Genomic DNA, 18,366 nt, shown 5'->3' with positions numbered 1-18,366 from the left:
AGAGGAAGGAGCCCGTTTTCCCACCCTGAAACTCAGGAACACGCAGATGACTGGATGTTCTGGAGTGGAAGGGTGTGTGTGCAGGGGTGTCAGACATTGCCCCTGGCTGCAGGGCCGGGGTGGGGTCCGCTTGGCCCCCCACCACATGGCTGGGCACTTGACGCTTCCTATTGGAATTTTCACGGCCTTGGTGCCCCAGCATCTGCCACCCCAACCCCAACCCATGAAACAAAGAGCTTTTCTTTAGGAAGCCATCTGTGAGAACAATGGGCTTTATTTAAAACATAAACTTTCCTGTAACACAAGAGAGGGTCCCTGTGGCCGCACCCCCAGCCCCCCAGACGGGCTGAGAGGTGGGCGGGGTCACAGCCCTGCAAAGTCCTCTCTGTGCTGCTCTAGCCACTGCTCCAGGGTCCTGGCCTTGGGGTTGAGCTTCAGGGTCAGTTCGATGTTGCGGTCAGGTTTCAGGGCATAGAAACGAAACATGTCCGCCAGGTCCCGGGCGCCAGGGAAGCCAAGCTTCTCGTAGTCCTCAGGGCTTGTCTGCAAGCAGAGGGGCGTTGGTACCTCAGTCCCTACTCTGTCCCCCTGAATTCATCTGAAAACTATTGATACTAAAAAAGATGAAACTTCAAAAACCACTGTTCCAGGGCAATTTATATCCAGTTCTTCCAAGATGACAAGGTGCAATCATCTCAGTCCCTTCCATATCATGACTCTGCTTTTGTCACTTTCTTGCTCAAAACACCAAAGCTGTTCCCCTTTCCTGACCAAACTGAACCTTAACTCCTTGGCTCCCAAACCCTCCATAACTGCCTCAGTCTTTCTTTGTTTAGATAGTAATACACAGCCCTTTAGTGCATGTTTTGTAGAACATTCATTGTGCCAAGGGAGCATCTACATCAGTTATTCCGTTCAGTCTCCACAGCAGCCCGAGGACTGGATACGCTCTGTAGACCCACTTTACAGATGAAGAAACCGAGGCAGAGAGGGGCCGGGGCTGGGCCTCTGGTCACACACAGGTGGGTGTTAAGGGCTGGGAGCAAAATCTGAGCCCAAAATGTGTCCTGCCCTGGTCTCTCCCCCTTCACTGCTCTGCTTGCGTCTGGGGGGCTCTGTGGGTGGTTTCTGTCATTTAATGACTCTGAATATCCCAGACTCTCAAAATGATTAGAAACAACAAACCCAGGGAGAACTGGAGGACAGGGTAGGTGAGGGAAGGAGGGGACTGAGCTAGGCCACGGAAAGGGGCCGGACGGGGCCTACTGCAGCCTCCTTCCCCTCCACCAAGGAGCCAAGACACCCTGTGCTCTCCCTCCTTGCTTTGGCCCCTGCTGGGCCCTCTTCCTGGAGCCTTTTCTTGCCACCTGGCCCTCTGCCAGAGCCAGACATCTCACTCAGCAGCCACACTTCGCTCCTGAGAACAGCACAACGTCAGCATTCTCTGAGGATGAACTTGGCTTTGTGATGCTCAGAGCGTGGGGCAGCCCAGGATGCCACCCCCGCTACCCACAAAGCCCCTCGGATGGGGCTACCGCATTCCCACCAGGCCTCTCACCTTGGCGTCGCGCACTGCCTTGCCAGTGTGCTTGGTGAGCAGGGTGGCGTACTCCTCCGCCGTGTGCCTGCAGGTGCTGAGCCCGATGTTCCTGCCGATGTACTCTTCTGGTGTCTTTAGCAAGCTGAGCACCACGGGACCCAGGTCGGCCACGGACATGCCATCTATGGGCACGTCACCCATGGGCAAGCCTGGGAGGGGGAGAAGGATATGCTGGCCTGTGTCTCTTGAGGGGTCGGTCTCCACCAGCTGGTTGGCACAGAGGTCAGCACCTGGCCTAACTCAGACACCCCAGGGTCAGCAGCAGAACTGAGTCAGGAAACGGGACATGACGGAGCTCTGCCGCTGGCAGGCCGTTCAAATCCTGGGAGCCGGGCCGGGGAGAACTCCAGGCCTGCCACCCGTCAGGCCTGAGACGGGAAGGAGAGCAAGGGGCTTTGAAAGGTGCCCTGCCCAAGAATGAGTGCAAACCCCAGTTCCTGGCGTGGACGCCCAGCAAGAAAGCTCCGCTGGCCAACGCCGGGGCCGAGCCCAGAGCAACATGGTGGGTGGGTGCTGATAAATGTGTTAATGAGTGACTTTACTGGCTGTGGTGTGGCTTTCGGGATGGAGAGGAAGAGCTCTGTCTAGATGAGGCACCTGGAGCCCTCCAGCCCTGCCTGTAAAGTTTCCATGGCTACCCATTCAGACCACCCAGAAGCCTATGGGGATGGAACTGCAGCTCAGTGATGGAACACAGGCGACTCTCTGACAATGGCTCTGCAAACTGTAAAGGGTGGTGTCGGGGTGCCAGGCCCAGACTCTGCCCAAGGGATGGTGAGCAGGGATCATGCAGAGGTGAGGAGCCAGGGGAGGGCGCTGACCCCTCCCGCTCTGCCTGCCAAGCCTCCTCCACTGCCCTGCCAGCGGCAGGACACAGGTCGGACATGGCGCCCTCCAAGCTGCTTGCAGATTTTCAGACGGGCACTGAGAAGAAAGTGCTTTCCTACCCCTGGGAAATCTACAACAGGACCTAGCCCTCCAAACCCTCTCCTCACTGATGAAGCAGAAACAAGAACCACGCTCCTTTCTGCAAAGCTCTCCGACAGACACGGCACAGCATCCCCGTGCTGGGCAGCTCTTCCCTGGGTCAGGCCTGTCTCACGGGACAGGACATGGTGGCTCAGCAGGGTCATGGGTCTATTGTGAAAGGGCCGGGGCTCGAACCTGGAGCCCTTGGAGGACAAGCTGCTCTCTGGGCCACTGTGGCTCCGCACGGTGCCAGCAGATGCCCGAGGGAGCACACTCACTCAGCAAGTAGCTCCTTCCATCCGGGGCTTTCTGGGGCAGTAAGTAGGAGAGGAGGTTCTCAAAATAGCAGGGCAGCCGCACGCTGGTCATGGGGACGCCGATGTCCCGGAAATACTCCTCCACCTCCCCTTTGCCGTCAAAGTGTCCCGCTGTCAGTCTCCCCGCCGTTAGCTTCTTGATGTTCTCCAGGCCGCTGTAGACCACATAGCGCAGGCCCAGGCGCTTGGCCAGATCAGCCAGCAGCTTTCCCTGGCGGGTGGGTGGATGGGCAGGGAAAAGCCATAATGCTCAGAGGAAGGGTGTATCCCCACGCGGCCCTGGCTCTCCCACCCCAGAGGCCACTGTGCCAAGAGCCACCAGCCACTAGCCCCTCTGATAAGGCTCCCCCTTTCCTGTGCAGCTCCCGCAGCATCACATCCTCTACCCCAGGATTATAAGCCTCCCACCAGCCACACGGCCTTAGCGCCCCTTCTCTAGATCATCCAGGTTGTCCCATCTTCCAGGGTACTGCACCGAAGTCTGCCATGTGCCACCTGGGAGGGGGCGCACAGAGGCTTCCCGTCTCTGCCTGTGTTCAGACAGCATCTTGTCCCCGTGCTGTGCCGTCTTCCTTGGAGAGCCCCAGCCGTCCCCTAGGGAAGTGCTATGGCTCAGCTGTTCAGCACACAAGACACGTCACCTGGGCTCCAGACTGGCTCTGTAGCGCCCTGGCTGTGCCTTCCAGGACAAAGGGTCTAACTGCTCTGGCCTCGTCGGTTAAATGGGAACAGACCACCTGCTGCACAAGGCTGTGTAGGGCCCTGGATGGTGGCCTCCCAAGAGATATGTCCACCTCCCATCTGCCAGAACCTGTGAATGTCACATCGTTTGGGAAAGGGTCTCTGCAGATATCTTTTAAGTTAAAAAACTCGAGATCATCCTGGGTTACCCTGGTGGGCCTTCAACCCAATTACAAGTGTCCTTATGAGAGATGGAAGAGGAGACAGGGAGAAGAGGAAAGGCCGCGTGAAGACAGAGGCAGAGCTCAGAGTGACGTGACCACATGGAGACCCAGCACCAGCAGACACCGGAAAAGGCAAGCCTCCAGACAGGGCAGGGCCAACACCTTGCTGTTGGACTCCTGGACTTCAGAGCTGGGAGAGAATGAATTCCTGTTGTTTTAAGCCACCGGGCTTGTGGTCATTTTTCATGGCGCAGGCGGTCAGGTTGACAGGGTCTCCATGAACCAGAAAAGCTGGCTTTGTCCACTCTCTGAGATGAACCAGAAAAGCTGGCTTTGTCCACTCTCTTTGTCTTCCAGGTAAGACAGCAAAAAGGCTCAAGGTTAAAAACGAAGAGACCCGTGGCCCAGTCCAGCTTCCCTTTATGGACCAAAGTGGTCCAGTAAAGCTCCCCTTTACACAGGAGGAAACAGACCAACTCAGGGAAGTCATGTCCACGGCCAAGGCGGTGGGGAGCTGTGGACAAGGCAGGACTGAGAGCCGATGGCCAGGGGTCTCCGCCCTGGAACCTCAGCTGCACCAGTCAAACCTTCTACAAATACCCAAGCGCCTGTTATGTGACAGGCCCACTGCAAGTGTCTCCACCTTCCAGGAGATTTTAAAAAGATGCATGTTCGTCTCACATCCCTCCCACAGCAGCCTAGGCTCAACGGCCACCGACCAGAGAGGAGCTGGGTGGAAAACAGAATAAAGAGAAACATGAAACTTCTAAAAAGGGACGTGGCAAGTTTGGGGAATGATGGTGATGTTGTTGTTCAGTCGCCAAGCTGTGTCTGACTCTTTGCGACCCCATGAACTGCAGCAGGCCAGGCTTCCCTGTCCCTCACCACCATATTTTGATTAGAATGGTGGTTCCATGGGTATGTGTGCTATGTGTGTGCTAAGTGGCTTCAACTGTGTCTGACTCTCTGCGACCCTATGGACTGTAGCCCGCCAGGCTCCTCTGTCCGTGGGATTCTCCAGGCAATAACACTGGAGTGGGTTGGCGCGCCCTCCTCCTGGAGGTCTTCCTGACTCAGGGACTGAACCCGTGTGTCTTACGTGTTCTGCATTGGCAGGTGGGTTCTTTACCACTAGCACCACCTGGGAAGTCAATTATATGGGTATGTTTATCTTCAAATTTCATCAAATTGCACGATTAAAATGTGTCCCTTTTAAGAAAATTATGGGTCAGCAGAGTTGTTTAGAAAAATGTGAAGTCACTGGATGACATAAAGCAGATTGTGGTTGCCTGGGCCTGGGGAGCGGGGAATGGGGAGGGACTGCCACCAGCTATGGTGTTTTCTTTTGGGGGTGAGGAAATGTTCTGGAATTAGTAGTGGTGACGGTGGCACAACTTTGTGAACATGTGAAAAAACACTGAACTGTACACTTCAAAAGGGTGGACAGTATGGTGATACCTTGAGTCATTGGATGAAGAAGCCACCTCCTGCCCTTATCAAAGTCTAGGAGGGCTGAATGAAAGAGGAGGGGAAAGGTTGCAGTGTCCGACTTCACAGGCTCGGGGGAGCCCCTCTCTGACAAGTCAGAGCTGCCCTGCAAAGACCAGCAGAGAGACCTGGGAGCTCTTTGAAGATGCCCGGCTCCTGCCCTGGCACTCCTGCCACTCCCTCATGACGCCCTGCAGCCTGCCCTCACCTGCTTGACCTCCTGCTCCTGGCTGCAGTTCTCCCAGTAGTTGGTCACAATGAAGGTGGCGTGAGCCCCGCTCAGGGCCAGCTCCATGCTGGCCTCGTCATCCTGGTCTCCCTTCACGACCTCTGCACCTTGCAGCCTCAGCTGCTTCGCTGCCCTCTGCCCAGTGTCCCGGGTCACCACTCGGACCCTAAATGTCCCATCTTCCAGAAGCGTCCGGGCCACTGAGCCTCCTTGGGCACCTGCGGAGAATCAGAAAGACCTGCAGGGTGGAACCTTCATGGGAGGCCTGCCGAGGGTGGCGCCCCTAGCGCTGGGGGGCGGGGCCATCCGGACCCCCGGGCTGTCCTGGGTAAGGGGTCCAGCGCCTCCTCTTGGGGTTTCGCTTACCTGTGGCTCCAAACACTACCACCAGCTTCTTGTCCGCCATGCGAGCGGGAGCGGAAGTTGTGGTCCCGAGAGGTCTAGGGGCAGAAAGAGGCGCAGAGTGGGCGAAGGGGCGCGCGCGTCGCGTAGGCACCAGGGGGCGGTCCGGTCTGTAAATACAGGGACCCCGCCATCCCCGTCCCCTCGGACCGGCTCCGTTCCCCCGCACCCCGCTCCCGGGTCCCCCAGACGGGCTGTACCTCCCAGTGGAGGCCTAGGTGTGAAACGGTCCGGGAACTGGGGACCCGTGGTTCTGTAGCCGAGTCCACTGCGGAGGGGGGATGCAAGCCTACATGTGGCGCCTACCCTCGCCCTCAGCTCCGGTTGCAATCTGGCAAAGCCATGCTTTCCCAGACATCCTGCGTGAAGGGACCCCAGGCTGGGTGGCTTCCGAATCCTCGCCGTCCGGGCCCTGACTGCACAAAGCGGACACGCCACCCCCCTCCGCGGTCACAGATGGTTCGTCCCGACTCGGGCGAACTCTGCCGAAGGTCTGGAGCCGCTGGCCCCAGGCCTCTGTAAACCGAATTTACGTAAATCGGGTCTGACCGAAATGCACTTGCAGAGGAGGACTGCATCGAATGCTGGTGGTGACGACTGCGACAAGCAAAAACGAATAAATAAATAATTTTTATTTTGCATGAACATCTGAGCTTTGAGATATGGGTGTCGCCCAAAGACAAATCTATATTCGTGACTCTTAACACCCAAGGCTTTGTCTCAGTTCTTGTATTCCTGACTCATACTTGAGGTTGCTACTACTTGCCCGGGTTTGAATTCTTTTTAACAGAAAAGATCTCTCTCTTCTTTCTTTTTTTTTTTGGGCACGCCCCAAGGCATATAGGATAGTTCCCCGACCAAGGATGGTACAGGTGTCCCCCTGCAGTGGAAGCAAGGAGTCCTGACTACTGGAAAACCAGGGAATTCTTCAAATTCTGCAAATATATATATATATAAATAATATTTCTTTGTTGTTCAACTAAAACTCAAAAATGACCCTCTCAATCCTCTTCTGAAATTTTATTGCTGACTCGGATAAGAGCATTTTTTTTTTCCCTCCCTTCATTCCAAAATGTGTAGTGACCGCTCCAGGAATGTCAGTTTCATGACAGTAGGCATTTGTCTCCATTCATGGCTGAATTTCCCAGCACCTAAAATAGTACCTGGCACAAGTAGTCACTCAATAAATATTTGCTGATTGACTGGTTGTCTAAACATTTACTAGGCACTGGAGTTACAGGGAAATCAAACTAAAACTGGTGTTATTTTCCCAAATTTATTTGTGGAAATAACCCACGAAGTAATGTGTATTTCATATATGTAAAATAGTGGTCATTATGTATTGTAAGATGTGTGTATTTATTTTAATAAATACATATTTGTGTCTATAAGTGAAGGTGTCATCTAAATAGAATGTTTATCTTGCATAAACCTTGCATTGCCTCCTCCACAGCATATTATGTTATTCTCGGAGCTCAGACTGTATACCTTTCTCCCACTACCTTCAGTTCAGTTCAGTTCAGTTCAGTCGCTCAGTCATGTCCGACTCTTTGCGACCCCATGAATTGCAGCACACCAGGCCTTCCTGTCCATCACCAACTCCCGGAGTTCACTCAAACTCATGTCCATCGAGTCGGTGATGCCATTCAGCAATCTCATCATCTGTCATCCCCTTCTCCTCCTGCCCCCAATCCCTCCCAGCATCAGGGTCTTTTCCAATGAGTCAACTCTTCGCATGAGGTGGCCAAAGTATTGGAGTTTCAGCTTTAGCATCAGTCCTTCCAATGAACACCCAGGATTGATCTCCTTTAGAATGGACTGGTTGGATCTCCTTGCAGTCCAAAGGACTCTCAAGAATCTTCTCCAACACCACAGTTCAAAAGCATCAGTTCTTCGGCGATCAGCTTTCTTCATAGTCCAACTTTCACATCCATACATGACCACTGGAAAAACCATAGCCTTGACTAGACGGACCTTGGTTGGCAAAGTAATGTCTCTGCTTTTCAATATGCTATCTAGTTTGGTCATAACTTTCCTTCCAAGGAGTAAGCGTCTTTTAATTTCCTGGCTGCAATCAGCATCTGCAGTGATTTTGGAGCCCCAAAAAATAAAGTCTGACACAGTTTCCACTGTTTCCCCATCTATTTCCCATGAACTGATGGGACCAGATGCCATGATCTTCGTTTTCTGAATGTTGAGCTTCAAGCCAAACTTTTCACTCTCCTCTTGCACTTTCATCAAGAGACTTTTTAGTTCCTCTTCACTTTCTGCCATAAGGGTGGTGTCATCTGCATATCTGAGGTTATTGATATTTCTCCCGGCAATCTTGATTCCAGCTTGTGCTTCCTCCAGCCCAGCGTTCCTCATGATGTACTCTGCATATAAGTTAAATAAGCAGGGTGACAATATACAGCCTTGACATACTCCTTTTGTTATTCGGAACCAGTCTGTTGTTCCATGTCCAGTTCTAACTGTTGCTTCCTGACCTGCATATAGGTTTCTCAAGAGGCAGGTCAGGTGGTCTGGTATTCCCATCTCTTTCAGAATTTTCCACAGTTTATTGTGATCCACACGGTCAAAGGCTTTGGCATAGTCAATAGAGCAGAAATAGATGTTTTTTTGGAACTCTCTTGCTGTTTTCCATGATCCAGTGGATACTGGCAATTTGACGTCTGGTGCCTCTGCCTTTTCTAAAACCAGCTTGAACATCTGGAAGTTCATGGTTCACATATGGCTGAAGCCTGGCTTGGAGAATTTTGAGCACGACTTTACTAGCGTGTGAGATGAGTGCAATTGTGTGCTAGTCTGAGCACTCAAAAGCCTCTTGATGAAAGTGAAAGAGGAGAGTGAAAAGGTTGGCTTGAAGCTCAACATTCAGAAAACAAAGATCATGGCATCTGGTCCCATCACTTCATGGGAAATAGATGGAAAAACAGTGGAAACAGTGTCAGACTTTATTTTTTTGGGCTCCAAAATCACTGCAGATGCTGATTGCAGCCATGAAATTAAAAGACGCTTGCTCCTTGGAAGGAAAGTTATGACCAACCTTGATAGTATTTTAAAAAGCAGAGACATTACTTTGCCAACAAAGGTCCGTCTAGTCAAGGCAATGGTTTTTCCAGTGGTCATGTATGGATGTGAGAGTTGGACTGTGAAGAAAGCTGAGCGCCGAAGAATCGATGCTTTTGAACTGTGGTGTTGGAGAAGACTCTTGAGAGTCCCTTATACTGCAAGGAGATCCAACCAGTCCATTCTAGAGGAGATCAATCCTGGGTGTTCATTGGAAGGACTGATGCTAAAGCTGAAGCTGCAATACTTTGGCCATCTCATGCGACGAGTTGACTCACTGGAAAAGACTCTGATGCTGGGAAAGGTTGGGGGCGGGAGAAGGGGACGACAGAGAATGAGATGGCATCACCGACTCTATGGACATGAGTTTGAGTGTACTCCGGGAGTTGGTGATGGACAGGGAGGCCTGGCGTGCTGTGATTCATGGGGTCGCGGAGAGTCGGACACGACTGAGCGACTGAACTGAACTGAACTGAGCATTCTTTGGCATTTCCTTTCTTTGGGATTGGAATGAAAACTGACCTTTTCCAGTCCTGTGGCGACCACTGAGTTTTCCAAATTTGCTGGCATATTGAGTGCAGCACTTTCACAGCATCATCTTTCAGGATTTGAAATAGCTCAACTGGAATTCCATCACCTCCACTAGCTTTGTTCGGAGTGATGCTTTCTAAGGCCTACTTGACTTCACATTCCAGGATGTCTGGCTCTAGGTCAGTTATCACACCATCGTGATTATCTGAGTCGTGAAGCTCTTTTTTGTACAGCTCTTCTGTGTATTCTTGCCACCTCTTCTTAATATCTTCTGCTTCTGTTAGGTCCATACCATTTCTGTCCTTTATCAAGCCCATATTTGCATGAAATGTTCCCTTAGTATCTCTAATTTTCTTGAAGAGATCTCTATAGTCTTTCCCATTCGGTTGTTTTCCTCTATTTGCACTGATCGCTGAGGAAGGCTTTCTTATCTCTCTCCTTGCTGTTCTTTGGAACTCTGCATTCAGATGCTTATATCTTTCCTTTTCTCCTTTGCTTTTCACTTCTTTTCTTTTCACAGTAAGGCCTCCTCAGACCACCTTAGATAGGGCTAACTCCTACTCATTCCTTAACACGTCACATAACCATCACTTCCTCCAGGAAGCCCTCTCTGACTAGTAGGCTAGGATAACTACTACTTCATGCCCATCTCTATTCCACTGGTAACACGGTCTCTACCATATTAGACTGTGGGCTTCCTAAGAGTTGGCCCCATTTCTTTTTTATCTCTCTCTCTCTCCTTCCTGGCACAATGTCCAGCATTTAGTAGGAACCCAATAACTTACTGAATGGAACCCAAGTGCATATTATTCTGATAAAAGATGGGACTTTTCTTCAACTGTGTGGGTTAACCCACAAAACTCGATATTCTGAGGTCTCCCCTTTAAGGAAATAAATCCAAACAAGAAGATCCTCAATGGGACCAACTGCAGAATTTTTTTTTTCAGTTTCACCCCACAGTATCTGGAATCTTAATTTCCCAGACCAGGGATCAAACCCATGTCACATGCAGTGGAAGGGTGTGTCTTAACCACTGGTCCACCAGGAAAGTCTCAGGACCAGTTGCATATTGTGTAGGCACAGTGCAAAAAGAAAATGCAGGACCCATTGTTTAAAAATTACCGAGAATTTCAAGACTGTGGTAGCAGAACCTAAACCAAGCCCAAGATCCTTCTGAGCCTGGGGACCCAGTATGACTGCTCTAGTTACAAGCCCATGAAGCTGATTGGCCTTGGTCACTGGGTTTGAATGGAGCCTCCCACACTGGGACTTGAGCAACTCCAATGCCCTTTGGCATCACTGAACCCAAAGCTTGGAAATCAGTGCAGACAGTGAGTGGCAGAGAACAGCATCTCTGCCCCCGGCTTTTGGTCAATGCTGCTGGTACCAGGGAGCCGTCCTGAAGTGGGTGGGCAGACAGGCAGCCTGGGCAAAGGTCTTATTTCTTGAAGCCCCAGTTACCCACCTCAGGAGGTTCCCTGAGGCCTAAGGGAAAAGATTTGGCAACTGACTGGCATTAGATCAGCCATGACTCAGCACCTCCTGTGGGACCTTATATCTGACAAAGGACTTCCTGCAAAGTGCTTGTCAGTCCAGCCAGCCCATGTGCTAATGATAACAGTGAGAACTCTTCTCTGGGCTTCTCCTACGTGTCAGACACAGACTTAGGACCTCATTTTCTCATTGGAACCTTGAGGCAACCCTTCCTCCAATCACTGCCACTTGGTTTAGTTCAATTTTATGTATGCGTGTTTGGGACAGCAGGCAGTCTTAAAATTCATTCTTTTACTTATCGATTTTAAAATATTTGTTTGGCTGTGTCAGGTCTTAGTTGCAGCATGCAGGATCTTTTGAGAGGACTCTCTAGTTGTGGCATGCAGGTTCAGGAGTTGCATATGCAGGCTTAGTTGCTCTGCTGCATGTGGGATCTTGGTTCCCCAACCAGGGATCAAACTCACGTCCCCTGCAGTGGTAGCTCAGAGTCTCAATCACTGGACTACTAGCGAAGTCCCAAGATTCATCCTTTTAAATTTGATTTTGCATGACTCAATTATTCAATCTCATAAAATATTTAAATGGTACAGATACATAGCACAAATGAGCTTTCCCATCCCTCTGTCATTCTAGTGTGCAAACCTTCTCTTTTTTGGATGCATTTACACACCTAAACATAAATGTGTGGAAAGATAACATTTGTTTGTTTGTTTTTTAAATAATGTTATTTAGCTGCACAGGGTCTTAGCATGTGGGATCTAGTTCCCTGATTAGGGATTGAACCTGGGCCCTCTGCACTGGGAGGGTGGAGTCTTAGCCACTGGACCACCAAGAAGCCCCAAAGATAACATTTTGTAGTTAAAAAAATAAAACAAAAAAATTTAAATGTAAAAAAATAAAAGGGATTGTTGACTAAAAAAATTAAACAATGACCAATCTAGGAAAGAAGTGGAAAATTTTATTCCAGTCAACCCGAGCTCTGAGAACTGTTCTGAAGAGATGAGGGTGTGATTTTGAGAAAAGGTTACAGGTTACAGGCTTCCTACACGGCACTAGTCTCCTGCCAATGCAGGAGACATAAGAGAAGCAGGTTCAATCCCTTGGTTGGGATACCCTGGAGGAGGGCATGGCAATCCACTCCAGTATTCTTGCCTGGAGAATCCCATGGACAGAGGAGTCTGATGGGCTACAGTCCCTGGAGTCAAAAAAGATCAGACACAACTGAAGGGACTTAGCACACATGCACAGGCAATCAAGCACACATCTTGGGAGAAAGTTACTGCTATTCGTGAGGAACAGATATCTTAGTTAACGGTTTTAGTGCATTTCCAAGTATGGGAAGATACAAGAAACTGGGTTCATAAAAATTTCTCCTGAAAATATCTACCTGAGGGCCATTTCTGCCAGTTTTCCTAGAGCACAAAGTGCCTCATCCTGATCTTCACCATTTCAGGTGTGTTGTAGGTCAGTGACTATCATGACTAATGACTCAATTCCTGTAGAACTGGATGGTGGGCAACATTCTTTACTTTACAATTCTTTCCCTTTTGATCTCAACTTCCACCAAAGTTCAGGAGGCATTTTGTGAATAGTTTGTCCCCTGGTACTAGGAATGCTCATTCTCAGGTCAGAATTTCATCGACAGGCCAGCCATTCAATGCTGTATCACTGGACTAGGCCCTATTGGTGATGTTCAGTCGCCCAGTCGTATCTGACTCTTTGTGACCCCATGGACTGTAGCACGCCAGGCCTCCCAGTCCTTCACCATCTCCAAAGTTTGCCCAAGTTCATGTCCATTGCATTGGTGATGCCATCCAACCATCTCATCCTCAGACGTCCTCTTCTCCTTCTGCCCTCAATGTTTCCCAGCTTCAGGGACTTTTCCAATGAGCTGGCTGTTCGAATCAAGTAACTAAAATACTGGAACTTCAGCTTTGGCATCAGTCCTTCCAATGAGTATTCAGGGTTGATTTCTCTTAAGATTAACTAGTTTGATCTCCCTGCTGTCCAAGGGACTCTTGGGAGTCTTTTCCAGCACCACAGTTTGAAGGCATCAATTCTTTGGCGCTCTGCCTTCTTTACAGTCTAGCATGCACAATTGCTTGTGACCACTGGGAAGACCATAGCCTTGATTATATGGACCTTTGCTTTGCTACTCTTAACAGGGCCCTTTGTGGGCTGACAAAAGGCCCTGTTAAGAATAGCCATAAGCCTCTGGACCACCTGTCTTACCGTTGGTCATGGTCAGGGAAATGGCTCTTGCTTGCTGCTTCTTCCCATAGCTAGAGTTACAGTTACAATCACTGATCTTACAGAATCATCTATAAGGTTAATTGTTTCAAGTTGTTTAATTGTCATTAATTTTGTCTGAGGCTCAGTCATATCTGGTAATGCAAGAAACCTCAAGCTGTTTAATTGTCATTAATTTTATCCGAGGCTCAGTCACAGGTCTGGTAATGCAAGAAACCTCAATCTCGTAAAATAGGCAGAATACAAGTAATATATCTAGTAACATTAATAAGGTGCAGCCCAATACCGCCCTAAGAGATCTACATCCTGACTCCTTACAGGATTGAGAAAGGTATGTTATTATCTCAGGAGTTCCATGGCCAGCAGCAGCAGAAAAATTGATCTTTATGGTTGAGCAGGTATTTCTGCCCCTGGGGAGGTCTGGTTAATGCATAATGCAGATACACAATGCATACTAGAGGACCACCAGGGAAGTCCTCTGATTGTATTTTTGTATTCTCCTACAACTTGCTTTTCTAATCCCCTTCTACTTGATTGCCTCCCTTAAGGCGGTATCTGCCCTTCTCCCCCCAACCTTTCCCCCCCACTCCCCGGGATCCTAGTCCCCACTGGACTGCCAGGGAATACCCTGCCATTCCTTTTTATCCGGCACAACTCTCTTGAATAGGGAGACGTGCCCCTGTCAACCAACCACCCCACGTCGTCTTTTGATAGACGTTCAGGCTCTTTCAAGGTTTTCACCGAGACACAAGCTACCCAGAAATGGAAGTACTAGATCAAAGAGAATGTCTATTGCCAATTATAACATTCCCCACACCTTTGCCAATACCGGACAGTATCAGTCCTGAAGCCAGCTGGATGGTTAAAGAAATGACAGGAAACCAGTGTGGCTGAAACAGATGGGACAGGAGGGGAACGCGCGAGATAAGCCTGAAGCGGTGGTGATAATGGGCAAGAAGAGCCCGGAGAGGCGTTCATGAACACCCCCTTTTACGAAGTGAAGAACTCACCCGCCCGCACTTCGACTTCCGCCGCAGACCAGCGCGCGAGGACGGCTGCCGCGTGCCCGCCGCAGGGGCGTGTCCTGCGCAGGCCCCGCCCCCGCTGCGTGCGCACGTCGGGCCGCTTGCCCGGCTGCGGCGGTCGCGGCGGCTGAGCGAGTCGCTGACTGGCGTTCGGACGCGGTGCTGACGGACGCCGGAGCGGACCTGCGGCGGGTGAGTGTCGGTGCCCTGCCGGGCCTCCCTCGGGGCTCCTCTGAGAGCCTGGCCATCCCCAGCTCTCGGGAACTCGGCCCGGCCGACACGGCCCGCTGCTCCCCGGCGCCCGCCTGAGGAAGCCCGGACGGGCCGGGGCGAGGGGCGGCCGGGAGGCGGCGAGCGGGGCGGCCAGGGGCCGGGAGGGAGGACCTCGCTTCCCAGACGGCGTTTCAGAGCCTCGGGGAGGCCTGAGCCGCTCGTTCGCGTCGGTCCTCGTGGGGCACACCCCCTGCCGGCGTCTCCTGTGCCCCACAGGAGGTGACCCGATCCCCGGGTCGCCGCGGGAGGACTTGGCGTTCCCGCCGGGCCTGCAGCCTCTGGCCGCCCAGCCAGCACGTCGATCCACTTTGGGCCGGCGAGGACCCGGACCTAGCTTGGCGTCCGAGAGTCGTACCCGGGCTGTTGGCGCGGACCGGGCCTTCCTCCTCCTGACTCACCTCTGCCCGAAGGGCCTTTTGAGTCACTGTCGTGACTTACCGAATGACCCGCGGCCGCCAGCTTGCAGGGGACCAACGTCAGGAGCAGCTGGTTAGTCTGGCAGGGAGTCTACCTGTCACCTCACAAGCGCGGTGCCCTCGGTATGTTAATTGCCCTGTAAAAGCTGCCAGGACCGCCTTGCACAGCCTTAACGCAAGGCCTGTCAGCGTCTTGTCATTTTAATGACTTTCTGGTGAACTGGTTGCTGTGGCCTGTGGCTGTTCATCCTTATCGTGTTGTCTCCCGTGACCCACACCAGGTGGAGCATGTTGAAAAAAGAGAGACATCCTATAGTGCTCTAGAGCTCAGGAAGCCCTCTCACTCTCAGCCCCTCACAAAACCCTGTGAGTTGATACTTTTCCCAGTTGTGAAATGGGGTTAATGATGAATTAAGAAGCTTAACCTGCCTCCCACAATCAGGAAAAGGGCACAGGTGGTCTTGTACCCGGTTGTCTGCCCCCAGATCCCATGCTTTTTCCTAGAGAGGAAATGGATTTAAGTTATTTAAACTAGACAGTCTTCCCCCTCCCCCTAAACTGTCCTCCCAAGTAGAAGGAAACAGGAGCTTACTGGTTTTATGTATTTGAATTTCTGTTATAGCATTAACCAGGGTATTTTGATTAAAATTTTAACTGCCACATTAAAATTTTTAGTTTTTCTTTTGTAAGGAGGGGGATAAGGGATATAAATGAGTAAATCTGTGCTTTATTCTTTAGTTTTTAGTTTGTTTGTTTTTTTAAAGAAACATCACAAGACAAAACATCATAAGCTTAGCAGAAGCTCACAGTTCAGTTGGTCATTTCCAAGTTTACTTGGTGAAACTGGGAAAAGTTTTCAAATACAGCAGCTAAGCCAGAGGCTTCCCAGGTGGCTCTGTGGTAAACAATCTGCCTGCCAAGGCAGGAGATGCAGGTTCTATCCCTAGCTTCCCTGGAGAAGGAAATGGCAACCCACTCCTATATTATTGCCTGGGAAAGACTGTGGGACTGAGGAGCGTGGCTGGCTGTAAACCATGGAGTTGCAAAGAGTCAGACTTGAATGAGCAAATGAGCACTCACGCAGATAAGCCAAAACACTGGTGAGGGTTTGGGGATTTGAAGGACACTCGTTGAGTGACTTCATCTGACTGGGGATGTGAAGAGGAAGAATCTGTGATTTCCCCATTGTCTGACTGGATTTCCTTTTTTCCTTTGCCTGGGCCAGTAAGATGATAGCCTGTGAGTTTCCAGAGTCAGGAGTATGAGCTACTCCAGAAATGACAATGCCAAGGATAAGATGAAATACAGAAAGTAAAGTATTCATCACCTTTGGTTTACACTCGTTGAGTCTGTCAAAAAGCAAAACAGCCAGAGCCTTTGGCTACCTTGAGTTTTGGTTTCTTTTTAAAAGCTGACTCTCTTCAGAGAACAGTTGGGCTGTGTATCAGGTTTGCAGCAAAAACCAAAATATCATTCATCTAGGAGGAAGACATTTTTTAATATTGGAATTGTATATTTCAGCATAGTTCCCTGACCAGGATTGGAACCCATGCCCTCGGCTGTGAAATTGTGGTGTCCTAATCATTGGACCACTAGGAAATTCTCCAGTATAAAATTTAGAATTTAGTTATAGCTCCTTGGAGAGAAAAGATGAAAAATTTGAACCATAAATTACCTCCTTGTTTATCACTGGCCATAGTTAACTAAAAAATTTTAAGTACACACTTAATTCAGTCTCTTATTCTGATAGTACTTAATGGGAGAATTGAGAGATCTGAGTCACGTCTCCTTTTGTATTGAACACAGTGAAGGTTATTTGCTTTTTAACTTTATTATATCTGTTAGACTTGTCTGTGTAAAAGCAGAGGATGAAAACTCTGTCTCTTGTTGTAACCTGAATAATCTCAGGATATTTTTGCCCTGCTCAGAAGCAGTGCCATTACCAATTAATTCTTTCCAACAGTGAAGGAGAGGTGCATATCTTTAATTGGAACAATTAATATAGCTGCTTATACTGGGGTCTTTCTGTTTTCTATAGTGAAGATACTTCACTCTGGTGACCAGGTGCTCTGTGATGTTGTTCACTCCAGTTCAGTTTACTTTTTCATATTGACTTCGTTTATTTACCATAAAATGTCTCCCATTATATTACACATTGTAAAGCCAGTGAAATTTAGCAGTATTGTTGATGGTCTGGTCTAACAATGTTATATATGTTTACAGAATATGACCAGCTTTTTTCTATTTAAGAATAATAATGGTTTTGGAATTCACTGTAGATACTTTAGAGGTGCATAGCTATTGTAATGGAGAAGGAAATGGCAACCCACTCCAGTGTTCTTGCCTGGAGAATCCCAGGGATGGGGGAGCCTGGTGGGCTTCCGTCTATGGGGTCACACAGAGACGGACACGACTGAAGTGACTTAGCAGCAGCAGCAGCAGCTATTGTAAAGGGAGTTCATTTACAATCAGCCCATTAGAGGACTGCATCTTAACTGTGATCTTGGCTGACTGCAGTGGAGCAAAGGACGCTTTCTGGGTCATCGTATCAACCACATCTATAATCAGACCTTCCTTACAAGATAACATTCTGAACCTTAACTAGGCATTTCAAAACAGCAGTTAAAATTCATGAGGCTCTTTTCAGTGAGCAAGTTTTAATGTCACTTTGATGTAATTTTAGAAGGCTTTTAGCAAACATGCGTTTCCCTATGTGATAGGTTTTTTTAGCAAATATTTTAATAGTAATTCAAGGGCTGTTTCATCAGTTTGTTGTTGTTCAGTCACGAAGTCATGTCCGACTCTTTGTGACCCCATGGACTGCAGCACACCAGGCTTCCCTGTTCTTCGCTATCTCCTGGAGTTTCCTCAAACTCATGTCCATCAAGTCAGTGATGCCATCCAACCATCTCATCCTCTGTTGCCCCCTTCTCCTCCTTCCCTCAGACTTTCCCAGCATCAGGGTCTTTTCCAGTGAATCGGCTCTTGCATCAGGGTGGCCAGAGTATTGGAGCTTCAGCATCAGTCCTTCCAATGAATAGTTGGCTTGTGGAGTAGGAATTGCATCAGAATTGCATGTCTTCTTGCATTCATTGAGGAGGGTTCTTTTTTCAAATATGTGCTTAAGTCTCTCTCTGTGAAAGTCTACAGATACACTGACTTTTTGTTTGCACTTCAAAATGATTGAATTGTTAAGTACAAAATTGAGCTGATTAATCAGTTTGTAACCATTATTTTCACTCATAAACAGCTATTCAGCAGTAGATAATGTTTTACATATGCATGTATGTTTTCCAAATACATACGTGTTGATTTATATTAGAAAGAGTGACAGACAAATGGTTCATTTCTCCCCCAAAGGAAGCTGTGGAGTATTTTTGATCATGAGAAAAACGTTT

At 49.4% G+C, this 18,366-nt stretch overlaps 2 protein-coding genes across 3 annotated transcripts in view; one reads left to right on the top strand and one right to left on the bottom strand.

Annotated features, from left to right (window-relative positions):
- Positions 1-254: 254 nt before the first annotated feature.
- NMRAL1 (NmrA like redox sensor 1) lies at positions 255-14,314 on the bottom strand. 2 transcript variants are annotated; one of them, XM_055409382.2, is made up of 6 exons: positions 14,265-14,314; positions 5,875-5,948; positions 5,488-5,726; positions 2,848-3,097; positions 1,559-1,749; positions 255-543 (listed from the first exon to the last, which is right to left on the bottom strand). In XM_055409382.2, the coding sequence occupies exons 2-6, from the start codon at positions 5,912-5,914 to the stop codon at positions 364-366; spliced, it is 900 nt and encodes a 299-aa protein (XP_055265357.1). In that variant the 5' UTR covers positions 5,915-5,948; positions 14,265-14,314; the 3' UTR covers positions 255-363. The 2 variants fall into 2 exon arrangements, with proteins under 2 accessions (XP_055265357.1, XP_055265356.1); XM_055409381.2 differs by lacking the exon at positions 14,265-14,314 and adding an exon at positions 6,111-6,188.
- A 33-nt stretch (positions 14,315-14,347) lies between these two features.
- HMOX2 (heme oxygenase 2) overlaps positions 14,348-18,366 on the top strand; it is a 29,827-nt gene continuing 25,808 nt past the window's right edge. The window contains exon 1 of the mRNA XM_055409380.2: positions 14,348-14,471. The gene's annotated coding sequence lies outside the window, so the exon portion shown is untranslated. The remainder of the gene's footprint in view (positions 14,472-18,366) is intronic.

Source organism: Moschus berezovskii, chromosome 27, assembly GCF_049115385.1.
Source record: "Moschus berezovskii isolate FMDL1 chromosome 27, NW_MosBer_1.0, whole genome shotgun sequence".
NCBI classification, from domain to species: domain Eukaryota; kingdom Metazoa; phylum Chordata; class Mammalia; order Artiodactyla; family Moschidae; genus Moschus; species Moschus berezovskii.
This window is presented reverse-complemented; position numbering and strand designations above follow the sequence as displayed.